The 22676-nt window shown below is 40.6% G+C and overlaps 1 protein-coding gene across 1 annotated transcript in view; it reads left to right on the top strand.

Annotated features, from left to right (window-relative positions):
* Positions 1 to 22676, top strand: part of TTC39C (tetratricopeptide repeat domain 39C) — a 96927-nt gene that overhangs the window by 42267 nt on the left and 31984 nt on the right. The window contains exons 2-6 of the mRNA XM_061131369.1: positions 3770 to 3818; positions 5863 to 5991; positions 9048 to 9162; positions 11473 to 11827; positions 13919 to 14087. Of these exons, the coding sequence (XP_060987352.1) occupies positions 3770 to 3818; positions 5863 to 5991; positions 9048 to 9162; positions 11473 to 11827; positions 13919 to 14087 (817 nt within the window). The remainder of the gene's footprint in view (positions 1 to 3769; positions 3819 to 5862; positions 5992 to 9047; positions 9163 to 11472; positions 11828 to 13918; positions 14088 to 22676) is intronic.

The raw sequence follows: 22676 nt of genomic DNA, 5'->3' as shown, positions 1-22676 counted from the left end.
ATTTTGCTTGCGATTGTATTGGAGCCACAGTTCAGTTTAAGAGAAGGTACTATCTCAGCAATTATGAGTCTTCCAATCTGTAAGAATTGGATGTCTCTTTATTTACATTAGTGTTTCACAACTAGAGTTGATTTTGTCCCGATATTACATCTGGTACTCTAGAGACATTTTGGTTGTCACAGCCTTTGGGGGCGGTGTGTGCGGGGGAGACAGTGGCTTCTACTCTGTCATCTTGTAGGTAGAGGACAGAGAGGCCGCTCAGCATTCTGCAATGCATAGTACCGCACCTCCCCAACAGAATTATCTGGCCCCAAATGTTAAGAGTGCTACTGTTGCAAAATGTTGACTTAGATTTTTCATTTTCCTTATTGTTTTGAGTTTTTGGCATAGCAGTGTTGCACATCTTGGGTAGACTTATCCTTAACTATTAATATTCTGGTGCTATTGTGAATGATAATTTTTTAGGTTTTGTTTTGTAATTGTTGCTAGTGTATGTGTGGATATAGATGAAAAAGATGCGGGTTGTATCCCTGGGTCAGGAAGATCCCTTGGAGTAGAAAATGGCAACCCATTCCAGTATTCTTGCCTGGAAAATTCCATGGACAGAAGAGCCTGGTGGGCTACAGCCCATGGGATCGCAAAAAGTTGGACACGACTAAGCACACACACGTATTTGTATTTGTTGTTTTATATGTCTCTTATGTCCCAGTTGTTTTATATGTATTTTACAGGCTCCCTTGCAGTTTTCTTCTCCTTACACTTTTTTGTTCTTGTAGAAACTAGCATCTTCTTTGCCACCAACATTGGTGTTGAAGTGATGATCCTTGCACTCTTTGAGAACATTGCCAGATCTCCAAATTGAATCAGTTTTATGTAGAAACACATGTGGGGGCAAAGATTGATTTAGAGGAGCTCAATTAATACATGATCACCTGGATCATGTTGAGTTAAAGAAGATCAGGTGAATGGAACAAGGGACTCTTGTTAGATGGAGTGCTTACAGCACCAGGCTAAGAGCAGCGGGAGGATTCCTGCTTCTCCATCAGTTCATTATCAAGTGGCTAATGCATCTCGGTGCCCTGGGTTTTATGAAGACAAGGAGGGAAAAATGTTTCTCTTGGGCTGATTTGTCACTTAAATGAGAAGAGGGTATGTGAAGTACTAAGGGCTTGGCTAGGACAACATGAATCATTAATAGCCTTGGCTCCCAGAAACCTAATTTTAGTCCAGAACAAGAAGCAAATGTAGCAACGCTAGGCTCTTGATTAGCTTCTTTCATTTCTCTCATGGACAGTGGCTGATGTATAAGCAGGGAACGGGCAAGGATGGGGGAAGCCAGGCTGCTCAGCTCTTGATTGAAGTGTGTCTGTTTCTGAAAGGCAGAGCGCTTGCGTTCCATCACTGATTCGTCTTTGTTGGTTGCCCACTGTGTGTAAGGCATTACGATGAGGGGGACAAGGCAGAAAATAGCATTCTGGAGAGGACCCCAATTACACGATCCAGATTATAATACTGCAAGATGGGAGTCTGTCATGACAGGTTAGGGGAGAGCCGTGGAGTGGAAAACTGACCTCTGACCTGGCTGATGCAGAGTTGGGAGGATGGAGCCTGCCCTGCATGCTTGGGAGGTGTGTTAGAGCTGGTTCATGGCTGTGAGCGCTGGTGTGGGATTCATCACCCATCACTAGACCTTTCTAATTCCTGTAGATCTAAGTACCTGTGATGTGGGAGTGGATAGGCTATTCTTCACCGTAGAGTTGGAATAGCTACCAAGTTGATAGAGGATGAACATTTCAAATAAGAGTTGTTGATCCTCACCCTTGTCCTCAATAGACACCCCCATCCAAGAGGAAAATGGATGTGCTTGCCATTTGACCCAGCAATGCGGCCTCTAGCAGTTTATTCCAAGAGTACGTTTAGACTCTCTTCAAAGATATGTGTACAAGGATATTCCCCCGAGCATTGAGTATATGTGTATGTACACATACATATATCCATCTAAATGGGCACACTGTTCCTCCCATACATACCCCCAAACACACACATGGTTACATAGGACATAGACTAAATTTCCAACAGGGGATTGACTAAATACATTGTTCATGCCTTTGTTTATAATAAGCGTATATTATTTACATAATAACAAAAGCAGGACCATTATTTTTAAGAAGGCTGTTACAATTTGCTTTCCCTTTAGCGCCGTTTACAAAGATTTGGATTTTTGTACTAATTGTGAATTTGAAGCAGAACGTTTATCCTTAAATTCTTTAAATTGGATTGGTACTAGTTTGATCTGGCTTCATATTTTTGGCTTATGTATAAAATCGGATAATGATTGTGTATTACAGCAGGGTGATGACTGGCTCCATGGAGGCATTCTGAAAGTTCTTTGGTTGGGATAAGTGAGTTTGGCTTAAATGATAAAACCTTGTGATCTACTCTGAAAATAATATTTTATGTGTGCTAAGTTTTGAGCATGTTTGCGTTTTAAAAGCAAATATTAATGTCCGATGATATCACTTGTGTGGGGAATCTAAGAAAGCAATACAAATGAGCTTATTTACAAAACAGAAATAGACTCACAGACATAGGAAACAAATTTATGGTTACCAAAGAGGAAAATGAAGTGGGGGGCGGATAAGTTAGAAATTTGGGATTAACATACACACTGCTATATATAAAAAAGATAAACAACAAGGATCTACTGTATAACACAGGGAACTATATTCAGTGCCTTGTGATAACTTACAGTGGAACAGAATCTGAAAAATATATGTAGAACTGAATCACTTTGCTCTATACCTGAAACATTGTAAATCAACTGTACTTAAGTTGTTAAAATTTATAGAAAATTTTTTTATTTTTTATTTTTTTTGCTTTTTTTAAAAATTTTATTAAAAAATTTATTTTTATTTTTATTTTTTTTTATTAGTTGGAGGCTAATTACTTCACAACATTTCAGTGGGTTTTGTCATACATTGATATGAATCAGCCATAGATTTACACGTATTCCCCATCCCGATCCCCCCTCCCACCTCCCTCTCCACCCGATTCCTCTGGGTCTTCCCAGTGCACCAGGCCCGAGCACTTGTCTCATGCATCCCACCTGGGCTGGTGATCTGTTTCACCATAGATAATATACATGCTGTTCTTTTGAAACATCCCACCCTCACATTCTCCCACAGGGTTCAAAAGTCTGTTCTGTATTTCTGTGTCTCTTTTTCTGTTTTGCATATAGGGTTATCATTACCATCATTCTAAATTCCATATATATGTGTTAGTATGCTGTAATGTTCTTTATCTTTCTGGCTTACTTTGTATAATGGGCTCCAGTTTCATCCATCTCATTAGGACTGATTCAAATGAATTCTTTTTAATGGCTGTATTCCATGGTGTATATGTACCACAGCTTCCTTATCCATTCATCTGCTGATGGGCATCTATCTAAAAAAATGAATGTTAATAATCTTCCTTTGGCCACATTTTTCCAGATAGTCAGATTGATTTACTAAAGCAACACCTATTTTAATATGACCTTCTTGTTCTCCTTGCTTTGAAGAGTCAGGTGAGGGGGAGGTTCTATCCTGATAGATCTGTGAACTTCCTTGCCTTTTTTACTTTATTCTTAGGGTAATTAAATTGACTTGAAGACCATAACAACTTACATTAAATAATTAGTAGGAGTCTGCAATGATCCTGGTATATCAAATGTTTCTAAAATAAAATTTTACAAAAAAGTAATTTTAATTTTACTTTGTTTTCTTAACAGAAATCATAGCCCGTTAATGAGTTTTGGAGCCAGCTTTGTCAGTTTTTTGGTAAGTTAATGTGGGAAGAGGTTGTGGTGGGAAGGAAGCAAACACGTAATGTCTGTCTTTTAATGGTTACTGGCTGCATAGATACACTCTTGTGGAAAATCTTTTGCAGTTTAAAACTGGAATTTAACTTTTTCCTATACACCAACACTTATGAGATATCCTTCCTTAATTTAAAAAATTAAATGCTTATATTTTTTAGAGTATTATATTTTTTCCAAGCAAAATCCTTTTTAAAATAAAAATGTAATTGAAAGATCGGAGGGCTTCCCTAGTGGCTCGGCTGGTAAAGAATCCACCTGCAATGCAGGAGACCTGGGTTCAATCCCTGAGTTGGGAAGATCCCCTGGAGAAGGGAACGGCTACCTACTCCAGTATTCTGGCCTGGAAAATCCCATGGATGGAGGAGCCTGGCAGGCTACAGTCCATGGGGTCACAAAGAGTCGGACAGGACTGAGACACTTTCACTTTCCAAAAATTAAAAATGCATTAGAGTTGAAAAGAAAATAGACTTTGGATAATAAAAGTTTGAAACTAAACTTTTGTTAAGTTTATCAAAAGTTTATTATTTATTATTTATCAAAAGTTTAAAACTATTAAATGTGGACTGGAAGACAAGTTATTTTAGCAGACTTAAAGTTTCTCAGTTACTATTGTGTTTTTGAATGTTAGTATTTAGAAATTGAGGGAATAGGTTGCAGTTAGGTTTTAAAGTAAACTGGGCAATGCAGAAAATTGAATGCTTTTATTTTTCAGAAATACTTATCATACAAACTACTTTCAAACATAATTTTAAAGAAAGTATCATGTAATTATGTAACTGCAAAAAAAAAAAAGTCCTGAGTAGAGGCTGAGAGAAGTAAAGTGGAGAAAGCATTTAGATTCCAGACAGAAAAAGCTCACCAAATGGGCATGTTGTATGCAGTCTTGCAGCATCAGTGACAGGCACCAGACCAGCTTCTGGTGACATGGGTTTTCATTCAGGCTTGTTTAGTCTTATTACCAGGTAATACAAATTGTTAAAATCTTTTTAACAATTCTTAAGGCCTTCTGTTTGCAACATAGTTCCAGAAGGAAAGTGGTACTGGGTGAGGGTCATAAATGGTACCCACCCATGTAGCAAGGAAGGATGCTAGGGAGACATGGCAGAGGCTTGGCTGGGTGGGAGGAGGTGGGTGGTGGGGGGAGCCCGTAGCAGGGTTGGTATTTGGTTGGAAAGTGTGGGAGGGAGGCTTGGGCAAAGGTGGCTAGTGTCTGGCTGGAATGGAAAAGTAGTCTAGAGTCATACAGAGAAGGTCTAGGGTACCAGAGTGGTCAGGTTGGATGTGATGGGGGTGGAGAGCTAGTCACAGTGAGTTCATCAAGTCCTTCCAAGAACCTGGTGCCCTGTCTCTGCCCCTGCAACCCGTTCATCTCAGCAACCTCAATTCTTCTGGGCGAAAGGAGCAGGTTTTCAGCAAAGAAGGGATTGTTTCTATCCCAGTGTGTCCTGAAAAAGTCTACCAGGATTGGGTGCTTGGAAATGAGCTGAGAGTGGGAATTTTTGACTGGGAACAATAAGAAATGAGTTTTTTATAAATGAATCCATTGGAATTGCTGTCCCTGAAAAGACCGATAGTTTTTAAAGAGTACCTGCTGGCTGATGTTTCATTGGCATTTTGTGCTGTGCTTGATGGACCCAGGGATCCCATGCATGGGTAGAAAATGTCTGTTCTAGAAGCTGAATTACAATCAGAAACTGTATACAATAATTTTTTTTGTTACTGTGTTTAATAACAAAAACTTATCAAACAGTAATTGCAAAGACGTGTTAAGCATGTATTTTTTCATGCTGGTGTAATGGAGATATGTTCTTGTTTCATACCGAGATTATATTTTTTTCAATGAATAGTGTATGTGGTAGCATTCTGATTCTTTTACTAAGAATAAATCATTTAGATGGCTTTCCCCCCTCCCCCCTAGTTTGGAGTTGTATTGTGATAAATTGGCCTAAATTTTCAGACACTTAACGATTCATTCATTCTTTCCTTATTTCTTTCTTTGGAAGAATGCCATGATGACATTTGAGGAAGAAAAAATGCAGTTGGCGTGTGATGACTTAAAAACTACAGAAAAGCTGTGTGAAAGTGAAGAGGCTGGAGTAATTGAAACAATCAAGAATAAAATTAAGAAGAATGTAAGTACTATGTCTTTAGGTTATGATCTATGTGCCTCTTACTTAGAACATTCTTCATTTACTTGGTTTTTGGTGTTTAGAATATGGCTGAAGCACTGAGTGAGTCTTACAGCTTTTGATTATGTAAAGCATGTTTCTTTTTTTTTTTTTTAATGCGGACCATTTAAAAAGTCTTCATTGAATCTGCCACAACCTTGCCTTGGCTTTATGCTTTGGTTTCTTGGCCCCCAAGGCATGTGAGATCCTAGCTCTCCAACCAGGGATCGAATCCACAGCCCCTGCATTGGAAGGTGAAGTCCCAATCACTGGACCACCAGGGAAGTTCCTAAAGTGTGTTTCTTAAAGGAGTAGAACCTCCTTTAGTCATTAGAACTTTTCAGTGCATGTTCTCTTGGTTTCTTAACATTATCTTCTTCCACAGTGGGCTGTGTGGCAAGGATGTTTGTCATGAGGCTTTCATATATGTATTTCATGTTTTGCATTTTGGCATAATTCAGGAAATTTAGCTATTACCTCCTTTTCCCCAGGCCTTCCCAGTCTTGGGTAATAAAATAGTCACAATGACATCATAATCCACTCTTCCTGATTTTTTTTTTCTTTCAATTTTCAGTGCAAAAGCGCTAGACTTTAGAGAGGTGTCCTCCTACCCCTGATGTTTCTGGAGCACCCAGGGGTCTCACAAGTGTCACATGTTTAGCTGACACACCATGTTTAGCTGTCTGTTAGTTTCAGACAGCAAAAGCCACTTGTCTTTTCTGCTCCCTTATGTCGCTCCAGGTGGCTTCACCTCTGCTCTGGCTTATGGGGTCTACCATGAGGAAGCCACAGATGGGCCCAGAGTACTGTTTACTGAGGCTGCAGAAGGGCCAGAGTTCTCGATTCCTCTCTCTCCAAACCCTATATCAGTCAGAGACCGAGTCTCATTGCCTCTTTCTTAAGTACGTCCTGCGTTCATCTCCTTTCCTTGCCAGTTTCCTAGGCCAGCCACTGTCTCCACTTGCCTAAGACAACCCTCACTGGTGTTTCTGCCTCCAGTCTCACTGTTCTCTAATTTGTTCTCCAAAGTGCAGTCACTGAGATGCAAAGTACATGTTGCTGATTTCATTTGCAGTGTCCCCGCCCCCCACCCCCCAACCCCTGCCATTGCACTGAAACCCAGGCTCCGTAATGTGACTGGCTTGGCATTGACTTCTCCTCTCCATCGAATATTTGTATCCCTCCCGACCTGGTTCCTGTCTGTCCTTTAGTTCTTCCTCGATGTCATTTTCTCCAAAAACTCAGATATTAGTCCCCAAGTCCTGTTAGTGTGTTCCCTACAGGTTCCCATAGTTCCCTGTACTTCACCCTTCAGAGCATTTACTACATTACATGGTCCTCAGCGTGCCTTTGTTAGAGTGTAAGCTTATTTACATGTCTGTCCTCAGCATCTAGTACCACGCCCAGCACATAGGTTCATAATCAACATTAGTAATGGGTCCTTGCAATTTAAAAAGCATTTTCACATGCAGAGTATCTCATTAGCCCTTCAGAGTAGATGTTATTACAAGCAAAGAAAACAGAAGCATCAATAGATTGACGTTTTCTTGAGTAAACAAAGTAATAGGTGCTGGAAGTAGGACCAGGAACAACAGTGACCGTAGGTGAATTCTGCTAATCTAGAAAAAAGAGAAGCCAGCCATTTTGTCACATATACTCTGCATACTTTTGTCATATTTGCAAAAAGTCTACCATTTCTTGTATCATCATGAAAACTATTAACCTATTTTGTTCAAGTTTACCTTGTGTTAAGAAGGCACTGTTCTATTTCATAGTGAATTTTCTTCATTTAGCATTCATAAAACCAGAATCTTACTAAAAAAGTAGACCTTTTGGTTTTACTTTTTCATGTTTTATAAAGGTAGTCACCTTTAGAGGTTATTGACTAAAATTTCAAGTTCAGTTTGTGATTCATTCAAAGCTAATTTTTAATTGAGGGTGTTTTCTCCTTAACTAGCGTTATAATCAGGTTCCATCCCTCACATCTCAGTTGCATGCACCAAAGGAATGAACCCTAATATGGGTCCTTCCTGAAGGCAGATGGCTGCAAAGTAGCTTTTCACATTGTTTACCTGGGGCAGTGTTTTATACCTTCAGTAATTTTTTTTTTAATAAATAACTTTGTTGTTTTTGTCCCTGTTGTTCGGTTGCTAAGTCACGTACAACTCTTTGTGACCCCATGGACTGTAGCACACCAGGCTCCTCTGTCCTCCACTGTCTCTGGGAGCTTACTTAAATTCAAGTCACTTGAGTTGGTGATGTTATCTAACTATCTCATCCTCTGCTGCACCTTTTTCTTTTTGCCTTCAATGTTTCCTAGCATTAGAGTCTTTTCCAGTCAGTTGGCTCTTTGCATCAGGTAGCTAAAGTATTGGAACCTCCACTTCAGCATCAGTCCTTCCAATGAATATTCAGGGTTGATTGCCTTTAGGTTTGACTGGTTTGATCTCCTTGTAGTCCACGGGACTCTCAGGAGTCTTCCCCAGCACCACAATTCAAAAGCATCAATTCTTAGGCACTAAGCCTTCTTTATGGTCCAGTTTTCACATCTGTGCATGACTCCTGGAAAAACCGTAGCTTTGGCTAGATGGACCTTTTGTCAGCAAGGTGATGTCTCTGCTTTTTAATACACTGTCTAGGTTTTAAACTTATATATATACAACTTACATAATGTAATACGTTTTTGATTTACATTGTTTTGAAAAAGGTAAAACTCTAAAGTTTTGTGTGGGCTTTCACATTTCCCATGAAGTGTTTCTATTATTGAGAATATTTGTCTTTGAGTTACAAGGCTCTTTGAGTTACAGCATTGTATTGGTAACAAAATAAAGCTAGACTTAATGGAGGAAGCTGGAACTCCCAGGCTCAGAGTGTAGTGTAAATGTGGTCTTGGATTTTAGTGACTACTGTTCCATACTTCCTATGTGAAGTTATTCTGCCCAGTAAAGTAAGTTTTTTGGGAAGAGTGTTGCTGTTCTTGGGTGTGATTTATCTGTATGTACTTTCTTCCCACCAAACAGGTTGATGTCCGAAAATCTACCCCCTCTATGGTTGATCGGCTTCAGAGGCAGATAATCATAGCTGACTGTCAAGTTTACCTGGCTGTGCTCTCGTTTGTAAAGCAAGAATTGTCAGGTATGCTAAAGCATTGTTTTTAACAGTTTTTGCTATTCAGTGGACACAATTGGTAATACCCCATACTTTTTTTTTTTAGAACACCTTGTATTTCAGTCTTTGGAAACATGTGGCACCTGTTTGGGGCATGATTTTGATTTATTACTTAAGAAATTGATACCAGGAGTGCTTAATGTATATTTAGTGGAATAGTGTTAGTTCCAAAATCTTTTTCATCCTCTTGTCTGCAGATAGTCTGTCATACTTAGAGATATTACTTGTGCCTTAGATAGAGTAATAAATTGATAGGTTTTTTGGTGCGTGGGTGGGAATCAAGGTCTGATAATCACCCTTTAAAGTGAAATATAACCAGTTTGTTTCTCAGCAAATTGTTATTGAAAGACTGAGCGTGTACTAAAGATTTCCTAACATACTTGAATGACCAACATTTTGACAGCCCTTAATGAGGAGTATAAACTGATTCTTATTTAGTTTGCCCAAGACAAATGTTTTCCAGGATTTTGTAGCTTTGATATCTTGAGGAGTGTAGATTGGAATGGAGACTGTCAAGAGTTCACTGTAAGTTTAACTTTGATCCTAGTTCTTCCTCTTTTGTGGTTTTATATCTCTGTGTCTGATGGCAGATATCTGCCTCTTTGGTAGCTAGGGTCTACTTGAAAACATGAGTGTTCAATAAGGAAATCAACTATAAATCACAATGAGAAAAGCATTTTCTTCCGAACCTGAAGTGAAGAAGGGTTTGTTGCTGCTAAGTCATGACATGCACTTTTCTTGATCTGGGCTACTGGCAGCCAATTTCCGTTTCTTTCTTCTCCGTCTCCATCTCATGCTTGAGGATGGTTTGTTTCTCTTTTGCTCAAGTAAAAAGTAGGATTTAACTTTTATTGTGACCTCCTAAATGTGGACTTCCTAGAAATTATCTTTGTGGGCTTAAAAAAAAGTTCAGAACCTAAAAGTTGAGAACTCTTTTATTCAGTAGGAATTTTTGAACTTTCAAGCTGAGGAGACAGTGCCTCAAGTAACGGAGAAAAACTGCTCCAAGGAGTTGAAGGAGGAGCCAGGTTATATAAAAGTTTGGCAACAAAGAGCAGGTAGTCTGAACATCAAAAAAAAAAAAAATGATTGTTGATTAAAGGAAACCAGATAACCCAAGTTAAGGAATTTAACCCTTTTCTATGTATGGGAAGATGCAAGAGTCTGGGCTTACTGAAATCATTCCGTTGATGTGCACCTCAGCTATCTGGGGCCGGTATCCTGTTTTCACATCCTGCGCTTCCTCAGGGCTCACTGTAGTGAGTGGCTGCGGTCTGACGACTGCTAGAGGGCAGGTATTCTTTCCTTCCTGAGTTCCCTCAGGGCTCACCAGCTTACCATTTGTGGTGGGGTGGCAGGGAGGCTGGGAGGGGTGCAGGTTCTTCTGTACCACCCGAGGAAGGAAGCTGCACTGTTTCTTGGAGGTATTGCTGCAGAACATCCAAGGGTCTGAAGTACAGGTGTAATAAGGTTTAGCCAAGAGCACTCCAGTGGCATCATAGAGACTGCCAGTCGTCGTTCAGGAATGCGGTAGAGGATTTCACACTATACGTGGGATAAGTTGGATTCAGAGGAGGCTTGCATTCATTCATTCAGCTGATAACAGATGCTAATTGGAAAAGACCCTGATACTGGAAAGGACTGAAGGCAAAAGGAAAAGGGGTCAGCAGAGGATGGGATGGTTACATAACATCACTGACTCAATGGACATGAGTTTGAGCAAACTCCAGGAGATAGTGAAGGACAGGGAAGCTTGGGGTGGTGCAGTCCATGGGGTCGCAGAGTCAGACACAACTGAGCAACTGAACAACAGCAAAGATCCTACACCCTCACTACTGTGTGAGTGACTCTATTTAATGAACAAAATAATACATGGCTCTTGCCATCCAGACTAGTAAAGTGAAAGTGTTAGTCACTCAGTCATGTCTGACTCTGTGTGACCCCATGGACTGTAGTCACCAGGCTCCTCTGTCCATGGAATTCTCCAAGCAAGAATACTGGAGTGGGTAGCCATTCTTCTTGACCCAGGGATTGAACCTGGGTCTCCTGCATTGCAGGCAGATTCTTTATCATCTGAGCTACCGAGGGAGCCCCAAAACAGACCTCAAGTAAGGAATTTAAGCCATGTAAAGAAAAACAAGTTGTCATGGTGGATAATAGTTTTTTTTTTTTTGATTTTGATTTTTTTCAAATCATTCTTCAGTATCTTTATTATTAGTATAGGAAAATTATTTAAGTGCTTATTTTTTCCATACTTTTCTCCCCTTCCCTTTATAGCATATATAAAAGGTGGGTGGATCCTTAGGAAAGCCTGGAAGATTTACAATAAATGCTATCTGGACATCAACGCCCTTCAGGAGCTGTATCAGAAGAAGCTAACAGAAGAGCCTTTGACTTCTGATGCTGCAAATGATAACCACATTGTGGCTGAAGGGGTGTCTGAGGAGTCTCTGAATAGACTGAAAGGTGCTGTGAGCTTTGGATACGGCCTTTTTCACCTTTGCATATCCATGGTGCCCCCAAACCTGCTCAAAATCATCAACCTGCTGGGTTTTCCTGGAGACCGCCTGCAGGGGCTTTCTTCACTGATGTATGCAAGCGAAAGTAAGGACATGAAGGCCCCTTTAGCTACGTGAGTAGCTATATTGCAATGCTTTGGTAGATAATATAGTTGAAAGTAAGTAAGCGACAATCAAAACCTTTATAGGAAACTTCAGGTAAAATCAGTGCTTGGTTGGTTGACATGTTGCCATGCCTTTTATGTTTCAATGGAATGCCAAGGACCATGTTTTTGGTGATGTTTAGGAGTTAACTTTGGGAAACAGGGAGAAGGAAATGGCAACCCACTCCAGTATTCTTGCCTGGAGAATTCCATGGACAGAGGTGCCTGGCGGGCTACAGTCCATGGGGTCGCAAAGAGTCAGACATGAGTGAGTGACTTTCTTTTGGAGAACAGAGCACTGTTCTTAAGTCTCATGAGTCCTGTATTTGATTTTTATTTATTCACTTTTTAATTTTTGTGGAAAGCCCCTCTTCTTTACCATTTTCTTTTTAAAATTTATTTTTATTTTTTTAATGAGTCCTGTGTTTTAAACAGGCAAAATGATCATGATTTATAAGCATTTAAAAGCAGTGACTCTGCCAGTCACTGAGATTTGTAACCCTGATTTTGGACTTCAGAGGATATAAATTTCATAAGGCTGTTCTGTGATTCTGAAATTTCTCTTCTTTTATCCTCATGTTGGATAATTTTTCTTGATGACTCTAGTTGGTCCATTGGTCTCTTACTGTGGCCTGGACAGTCTGTGCTATTCAACTAAATTGAGTTATGTTATATTGTTCAGACTTAAATGATAATTATTTATACAGAAAAATGTGAAGAAGCTGATATAACCATCTCGAGCAAGGATTCATTCATTTCCTCATCAGTTAAAAACAATGTGGTTTTTTTTTCCAATCTGGTAAATATCACCAACTCTATGGACATGAGTTTGAGCAAGCTCCGGGAGTTGGTGATGGACAGGGAGGCCTGGGGTGCTGCAGTCCATGGGGTCGCAGAGAGTCAGACATGACTGTGTGACTGGACTGAACTGAAATATCTGCTACCATTTGCAATCTGAATAATTTTATGAAATACTGTTTGTGCTTTGACATTGCACCACTTATCAGAATTTTTCCAAAAGATGTTGGTATCACAGAGAACCTTAGTTTGCTGGGTTTCTACTTAACGTCAGTATTGAGGAATTTTGATGCTAATTCCTAATCGTTTGGTAGCGACTATAAAAAAGTCATTAATTTTTCATTGTAAAAATACTCATGCCTTCCCAAACTCCTTATATTATACAAACAGTGGTCCTTCATTAATTTGACTTAGTGGATTTATAACTTGTGATAATATGTCTTTTTTAATAACATTTTCTGAGAAAGGAATGAATTGAATTAAAAATAATGTAAATTAGTCTGATCTCCAGAAAAGGATCAAATTTATGCACACTGGAAGCATATATTTACATAAAAATATTTGTTGTGTTGGTTACACGATTTTTGCCTTTCAAAGCCGATCCCAGTGACTCTATTTTGTTTACCTAGTTTAACATGGCCTTTTTCTTGAAAGGGATGAGTTTGAAGTGAGAGAATTTCAAGTAACTTATTTGTTTGGTTTTCAAAGGCTAGATAAAGGGCCCTTCTGTTCCTGTAACTTATTTTAACTTAATTTTGTGTAATTTTGCTTATGGTTCCTGTATTTAAATTCAAGGTGTGAGGCTTACTTACAGTCTAACTTTTGTGAACACAAGAGAAAACAAATGCTTTCCTTTTGTAAAAAGTAATGTGGAAAGTAATTATAAGGGGACAGTAAATTCATGATCACTAGTCACTGTTTCTACTTTATGCATTGATGAGAACAGAGTAGAATTCAGAGATTTACGTAAATGACGCCTTCAGCAATCCATCTAGAAGCCTCAGAAGAACTACATGCTTCTGTCACCTTATTCTCTTCCCTGGTGGGAGTATGCTGATTTATACATTTTGCTCGAAAGTTGTGGTTTTCCAAATATAGATCAAAATAACACAGGGAAAGATACAGATTTTACTTACTCAGGGACTGCCTAGGGAGTTTTCTGGAAGGAGTGTGTATGGGAGGAGCACAGACTGATTATTTTCGAGATTGGAAACACTGTCAGCAAAGTCCACGTCTCTCACGGGTTCTGTCCCCCTTCTTCAGATTAGCGCTGCTCTGGTATCATACTGTGGTCCGCCCGTTTTTTGCCTTGGATGGCAGTGATAACAAAGCCGGCCTGGATGAAGCAAAGGAAATTCTTCTCAAAAAAGAAGCTGCTTATCCAAACTCTTCCCTCTTTATGTTTTTCAAGGGACGCATACAACGACTAGAGGTACTGTGCCTTCTCCAGCTTTTTTTAAAATAAAGCCTCTGTTGCTTGAATCTATAATTCTCATTTGGAAGGGGCTAGTTGGTAAGGAGCCCAAATGTCACAGGGCTGACATCCTGTGCCTTGCGTTCATCATTGCCGTGGGAGCCTCTCCAAGGAACCCAGAGTGTTTTGCAGTTACCTTCTGTTCACAGCTGTGGGTGAAGCAGGGCCGGGGTCCCTCAGAGGTAAGACGAGATGCTGTGCCCTGAGCTGAAGACACGGGAGCCCTTGCGAATGTCTTAGTTAAAGCAAAATACTAGGTTGGCTAAAACATTTGTTTGGGTTTTCCCATAAGACATTATGTGAAAAAACCCGAACAAGCTTTTTGACCAACCCAATACGATTTTTTTCCCTTCTCTGGAGTTACTAATAATCTATTTCCAAATGTTCATCCCGGCTGACAGTTGATTCATGCTCATGTTATTGCCTGAAATGTCAAGGACAGCAAAGACTCTGAAACAGTAGTAGCCCGTATTACTTTTTCATGTGCTTCATGTGGCTAGTCCCATGCCAGGGGCTTTCACACACACCATCCCATTTGATCCTCGGAACAAGCCCACGACAGAGAGAATGATCCCCTGCATTTTACAGAGAAGGTCAGCAGGGGTCTGAACAGGCTTCACATGACCTCTGAGCTCACCCAGCGAGTGAGGCTAGGCTATCTCATTCCAGAAAAACAACATACCCTGGCCTTTGAGGGGGTTCTGCTTCTCTCCACACCTCTATTTTTTTGTGGCTTCCCAGGTGGCTCAGTGGTACAGAATCTGTCTGCCAATGCAGGAGATGTAAGAGACATGGGTTCAGTCTCTGGGTTGGGAAGATCCCCTGGAGAAGGAAATAGCAACCCACTGGAGAATCCCATGGACAGAGGAGCCTGGCAGGCTACAGTTCATGGGGTTGCAAAGACTATGTCTGATTGGCTATGTCTGAGTACAGTTAATATGTGCACCTAATTGTACACAGTCCTCTACGGGAAGAACTATACCATCTCAGTGCCTGCCTACCAATACCTGCACCTCTTTTTTTTATGTCAGCCTGCTTGAGGGCACAAGGATCTGAAGAAAAATGAAAATCTTTAAAAAAAAAAAAAGTATTTATTTTTAACTGAAGGATAATTGCTGTACAATGCTCTGTTGGTCTCTGCCATACAACAGCGTGAATCAGCCGTAGGTATACACATGTCCCCTCCCTCTTAAATCTCCCTCCCACCACATGCCACCCTTCTAGGTCGTCACAGAGCACCAAGCTGAACTCCTTGAGTCATATAGCAGTTTCCCACTAGCTAGCTATTTTACATACGGTAATGAATATATTTCAGTGCCAGTCTCTCAATTCGTCCCACCCTCTCTTTGCCGCACTGTATCCAGAAGTCTGTTCTCTATGTCTGAGTCTCTATTCCTGCCCTGCAAATAGGTTCATCAGTATCATTTTTCTGGGTTCCATATATAAGCATTGATATGATATTTGCTTGTCTGATTTCACTCAGTGTAACATCCACCTCACTAGAACTGACTCACATGAATCCCTGTTTATGACTGCATAATATTCCATTGTATTTATGTATCACAACTTCTTTATCCATTTATCTGTCAGTGGACATTTATGTTGCTTCCATGTCCTGGCTATTGTAAATGGTGCTGCAGTGAACATTGGGGTACATCTATCTTTTTCAGTTATGGTAAAATGAAAATCTTTATAAGAACTTAACCACGTGTGTCAAAGAAGGTGATTATTAACATGATGTTCCACCCACATGCTCACTAGCAGCTACTAGTGTATCAGTGTGAGGTGTAATAACCTCTGCCCTCAGTTAACCAGGCATCCGCAGCATAATCGATGCTAGAAGTCAGCCCCTTGCCCCCTGAGAAAACCCCGCACATGCTTATGAAGATGTTTGCCTAGCAGTGTTTTCATAAGCACAGGAAGTAATTCTTTCACTAATTTTTTGTTGGCAGTGGAGTGTATGTTACTTTCCCAATAATATCTCTCCTTCATGAAGTGTCTTCTTAAACCCAAGGATGCCTTACGTTTATATATGGAATTGTATTTTAAAGATTATACTAATAATTTATAGCTGAAACAATGCTGAAAGCTCCCCAGGATCAAACTTATGTAAACCCATGTCCAAGTCATTTTTCTTCTCATTACTTTGAGATTGTTTTTCTTTCAAGTCAGGCTCGTGAGCCTTCAGTGACATTTCTCTTCTTTTCTCTTGCTTTCTTAAAAACATAGTTTTGATCAGCCTCCTGTGTGATCCAGTCTGCTGTTAGTGAATTTTTCTTTTAAGCTCAGGGTTAGGGCCCTATATGTGGGGAAGGATATTCAGGCTATTCAAGTTCCCATACTCCCTTGGGTTTGTGCAGAGGGAAGTAAGCCTGTAGAAGGAAATTTTAATTTACTCAGCCTTCTCACTTCAGTGGCTATTTCTGAAATGAAGAAAGCTGGGTACAGGGTAAATGCTTTCTTAGATGCATGATTCCTTTCCTTTAAGAAATTGACATTCTGAATAACTCTGAACCTGACGATACTAGGTTTAGTGTTCAAAGGAGACTTGCCTAGTGGGGGTGAGAGCCTGACATTTGCAGTTGTGTACAGTGAAGCAGTGAGGCCAGGCATTAGGCATGTCTAGATCTCTCTTGATCAGTGGATGCCCTCCCTTTTCTCCCTTGATCAATGAGTGCTCTATATTGGGTTGTGAAACTGCTAAATAGAAATGCAAAAGTCAGGATTTATGTTTCATTATGCTTTCCATCAGACCCTGATGCTGGGAAAGATTGAAGGAGGGAGGAGAAGGGGACAACAGAGGATAAGATGGTTGGATGGTATCGCTGATTCAATGGACATGATTTTGAGTAAGCTTCGGGAGTTGTTGATGGACAGGGAGGCCTGGCATGCTGCAGTCCATGGGGTCTCAGAGTTGGACACGACTGAGCAACTGAACTGAACTGATGCTTTCCATTTTCATTAATTTTTGAGCTGGTGCTCTGGGACAACCCAGAGGGAGGGGGTAGGGAGGGAGGTGGGAGGAGGGGTTTAGGATGGTGGGACACATGTAGACCTGTGGCTGATACATGTTAATGTATGGCAAAACCCACCACAATATTGTAAAGTAATTAGCCTCCAATTAAATAAGTTAATTTTTTTAAAAAGCAATGCTTATCTTGTAGTAAAAACTAGCAACATTTTTTTATAAAAAAACCTTTTATTTTAAAAAACAGTTATTTATCTTTATTTGGCTTCCTTAGGTCTTAGTTGTGGCAGACAGGAAGCAGGATCTTCATTGAGTCATGTGGCTTCATCTTTCATTGTGGCTCACAGGCTCACAGCCCACTGTGTGTGGGCTCAGTAGTTGTATGCGTCAGCTTAGTTGCTCCCTGGCATGTGGGATATTAGTTCCCCAACCAGGGATTGAACCCACATCCTGTGTGTTGCACGGTGGGTTCTACTGAACCACCAAGGAAATCCCTAATAACTTCTTTTTCTCTAAAAAACTCAATTTAACATGATTTTACCTTGTCCACAAATCCATCTCTGGTAGAGACTGAGTAAAAACTAATTCTGAGTGCTCACTTGTCACTGGGATGGTTCTAGAAATGAAGCCACAGCATCATCAAAGGGTCTTATAAGCATGATTTGGGAGGGCACATAGTCACCATGATAGCCCCCAGCAGATGTTCAGTCTCTTTCACAGTAGGTCATTGGGATCTGAGTACCGGTGGTAGACTTTAGAGCTGCTTTTTCATGGAGCAGTTTGCTTATCCAGCTGATACTTGGTTTTAAGAAAAAAAGAATGAAAGATCCATTTCTGCTCTTGATTGGTGAGCTGAAGCCCTGAGGGTCAAGTGAAATGTGATTGTTTCTGTTTGGCTCTTCCTGAAGGCTTACAGGATAAGAGAATTTTAGGGCTAACTTGAGATATTATTGGCATTATCTTTATGGCACCCAGACACTCGTGTTTCATTAATCTTCCCAAATGATCATGTAGCTAGGTATCAGATGGTGGCATCCTTCATTTACTGATGAGGAATTGCTCAGAGAGGCTGTGACATAGCTCTTCTCAGGCGCTTATTGCAAGGCCTTTAAGCTCCTAAGTCAGTTTATGAAAACTCATAAGGTTCAGTTGATGAATTTGCTTGCAGAAAATCTTTTTTTCTTTTCAGTGAGCATTTAGGTTAGAGATAGGGCCTCTTGAGGTTTTTTTTTTTTAGGCTTTTTTTTTTTTTAATTGGAGGATAGTTGCTTTACAATGTTATGTTGGTTTCTGACATGAATCAGCCACAAGTACACATGTGTCCCCTCCCTCTGGAACCTCCCACCCCCCACCCTTGAGGTCTTTTTATCCACGAGCTCCTAGGGAACATGGTCTGGGGGCTCCTAATTTTGGCAAGTGCATCATGTGACCCGGACTTCGCTTCTTCGGTGACTCAGAACTTCCAGTTGTTTGAACAGCTGCTTCTGTGCCAGCTTGCTCTCTCATACAGGACGACCAGCTCAACACCAGCTGATAAGTGTTCATTTTCCTTTACTTGTTATTTGCAAATCAAGTGCAGGTACCTACTCTTTTTAGTTCCGTGAACAACCTTTTACACAGTTTGCCCTTTGTTGTTTGGGACAGTTTGGAATCCATGGGGAGGATGGTCTTGAGCATATCCACCCCTTCCCACCACTTGCATAGCCCTTGTGGCCAGGTCTTCATTATTCCGCATTGTCGTGGTCTAACTCCACACAGTAGTGAAGTGTTCTGCACCATCAGTCGTTCGTGAAGTCCTTGTGCATCTTCAGGATGCCAAGCTCCTCTGCTCTTTGGGAGTCTGGGCCAGGTTGCAAGAAGAGTTTGCTTTCTTCACCCCCTTGGCTTTTCCCCACTGCTTGTCTACAGTACCCCCACCTCCAGCCTCCTCCACCCTCTTGTCTTATCCTCCTTACCTGTCCTGTCTCTAGACTTCTCCCATGTGACGTAGCATGTAGCCATGAAGAATATATGGGTTCACACAGTACTTGGCATGTGATAAACATTATCCAAGTAGTGGAGTGATGGTTGTTGTTATTGAGTGTTTAAGCCCGGGAAGTTGTGTTACCAAATTTGCTCTCTTTTTAGGAGAAAGAACTTGTTCTATTGTTGAGAGCTATCAACTGAGCTAGGTCTGTGATAGGTAAAATCACAGAGGATTTAGAGCTACTGCACAGTACCAGTATTTACTTTTCCCTGAATTTCCATAATGCACACAGCTGTTAGGAAGTGGACCCAGGGGTTAAAATCTCCATTTTAAAATATGAGCTAATGGTTGTAATTTTGAACTTTATATATTTTTCATCCCCTTAAACTTATGGTAGTGATACGTCTGTTACCATCCGAGTGATTAATGAATATTTTTCTTGGTTATTTAAAATTATTAGGAACAAGTCTACATTTCAGTAAACTTCCTATTTCTCTCTAGTCCTCTTTTTTTTCTTTAAACAATATGGATTGGCACAATTCCCCTCTCCTCCCTTTTAATAATCTACTTAGTATGTAATATACAGATACATGTATTTGGTTTTATGTATATATACACACCTTACATGATGTGACTACTTAGTTATGAAACTTATTTTTTAATATTAGTCTTTCTCTCATTGCTGAAATACTTGAATGAATGACAGTTGATGGACATATTCTAAAGAAGTTACTTTATGCAGTTTGGGAACTCTTTGTGAAACTGTCTTCCAAGCTTGCACCCATACTTTCTGAGTGTCCTGCATGCTGGCATGGAAAAACCACAGGTTTTGTTCTTCAGGAGCAGAAAAGGATCTCCCAGGAAACTGGCCCTCAGTGTGTTGTTATCGAATGGACTGATGAGTCTGTTGGCAGGAAGTCCGTTGATCAGGGTGAGTGATGGTGTTTCTTTAAGAGAGGAAGCTGCTCGGCAACGACTGTCACCTTTTCTTGGTGGCACCTCAGCCTGTTTCTGCAGCCAGCACAGAAGGTGATGATGCAAGAAGGTCTCAACATTTGGTGTCAGGGTACCGACTCAGATACGGAAGTCCTGATGGGCTGGCTAAAGAAGCATGACTCTAAAGAAATGAATTAAATAAATTTACAGGAACTAAAGAAGTAAGTGGGTGTCGATGAGGTCTGTGATCGTTGCTGGAGGGCTGAGCCTCTGCACTCCCCAAGCTCAGGCGGGTAGGATCTGTGCTGTGACAGCCCCTCACGGCCACAATGATGACAGCCTTGCTCCACGAGAACCTAGGAGGAGTGTGCACAGGGCCTCAAGGCGACAGCCTGCTCGGGTCTGTACTCCCCCTACCAGCCCTTGCTTCTGACAAGGGTGTGTGATAGGATGTGGTTTCTCTTCCCCATGAGCAGTGCCCACAGGGACCGCTTTGATGGTTGCCCTTGACTTTGTCACCCTGGCGCTCCATGGCCTTACTTTCTGTTACCTGCGAGGTTCTGTCTGTGTGAAAGGCCTTCATGCTTCTGCCGCATCATTCCGTCTCTGGACCTTCCTCCCACTCATTATTTCAGGCTGTAGTTCTTTCTCTCTGTACTTTTATTGATGACAGTTAATTGTTTCACTGGAGCTCCCCACAATAAATGAGAGGTCTGTGTTGCTTTTTTTAGCCCCTCAGTTCATGATTGTGGCAGGGACAGAAAAGTGAAGGTTGATTGCCTTGGTGATTAATTTATCAGAAAGAGACGAGGCAGGAGGACTGCAGGGGGCATGGAGCTTAGGGGCCGGCGCAGAAATGGCAAACCCAGGGGGGCCTGTGCCCAGGCATCCGTCTCGGGGGCATATGACTAACCAGAGCTGTTGGGTGGCAGCGTTGATGAGCAAGCCTGCCTCTTGTATCTGAACAGCACGCCTTGCCAGCATGAGGTAATGTTGTTATTTATAGGATCAGGAAAAAGGCAATGCAGGAAGAGAAGTAATTCCCCAAGGTTCTATTAATTGTAGTCTTCTCTTCCGACCTACGCGGTTCTCTTTATGACTTCAGGCACCAGGAGGTAGGGCGGCCATTTATTCTTAGGACACAAAGTGAGAGACGGCTTTAATCTGGTGTAGGAGAGGTGGAGGATCAATTTGTCTTCACTTTCCAGTGCGATAAATCCACAGTGTGTGGTTTAATGACTGTTCACTGAAATGAGATGATGATGAGAACCCAAATTGCTAATAGGTTAAATGCATTTGCTCTTCTTTTATCTCTATCCTTACAGGCCGTTGGGTTGAAAAGCCAGTAGAAGGGTAACACCGATTTATATCCCCAAGCTCACTAAATGTGCATAAGAGGATGAGCTTTGCCTTGCTTACATGAGCCCTGGTCTTAAGGGCAGGGGTTAAACGCAGGGTCTATTGTTAGGTGTCCTTGACAGCAATACTGCTAAACCGATTCCACTGCTCAGTGGCAATAATGCTGAGTCACATGTAAGTGGGTTGTCGCATCATGTCCTAATGCTTGCTACAAGCGTCAAGGGGGCGCCTCTCTTTTTAAAACACATGCATAATAGTTTATTTTAAGATGTTAAGCAACTTCATGAAAATAGCCTAGCAATAATTAAGATGTTTTGCTTCAAGTTGGTTTGTGATGTTTAATGTATATATATGAAACTTCAGGCAGTTTTGCATACAAATCTAGTGTTTATGTATTTGAAGATAGTTTTTATAGATAAGTGCTATGGAAACTATGTAGATTTCCATGGTTACTAATTTGATTTTTCCGTTGTTGGGATATTTGACAGTTGTTATATACCTGTGATTTCCCAGCATTTCCCTGTGATAGAAAAGACCACGTATTATCTTAGCATATTTTTACTTTTTATTTTCTTGAATTATTTCCTTTGGTTATAGCTTCAGTGGTGTCGTCATTGTCTGAATCACAGTTCACACTTTGTAACTTTTACTGAATGATGAAAGATGATACTCAAGGAATAGTGAGTCAGAGTTTAATCATTCATTGTTTTGTACATGGTATCAGCAGCAGTGTCTCAGATATTACTGATAAGACCTTCTGTTCATATATCAGAAGACTCCATACTGCTAAGATGGCAGTACTCGCTTGATTGCTTTAGCTATTTCAGGTTCCTTGAATTTAGTATCAGTTTGTACATTTCTGCGAAAAAGCCCACTGTGATTTTTCATAGGGATTGCACTAAATATGTAACACTGTCTTGGAAACAAAGAGCAAAATTGGAAGATGTGTACTTCATAATCTCAACAGTATTGAATAGTATTTACTATTAAAAATGTACATGAAAGAATATATGCAAATGACCAATAAGCACATGAAAAGATGCTCATCATCATTAGTCATTATGAAGAAATGCAAATCAAAGCCAAGTGAGATGCTGTCTCACATCCACCAGAGTAGCTCCAATAAAGACCACCCAATAAGAAGGCAGGCATGTGGAGAAATTGCAACCCTTATTCATTGCTGGTGGGAATGAAAAATAGTATAGCTACTTTGGAAAGCAGTTTGATGGTTTCTTAAAACCTTCAACATAGATTGATTATTACGACCCAGAAGTTCCACTCAAGAGAAATGAAAACATATGTCCATATTATTCATAAC

This window comes from Dama dama, chromosome 27 (assembly GCF_033118175.1).
Source record: "Dama dama isolate Ldn47 chromosome 27, ASM3311817v1, whole genome shotgun sequence".
Lineage (NCBI taxonomy): Eukaryota > Metazoa > Chordata > Mammalia > Artiodactyla > Cervidae > Dama > Dama dama.
The sequence above is the reverse complement of the archived record's forward strand: the minus strand, read 5'-3'. Positions and strand labels throughout refer to the sequence as shown.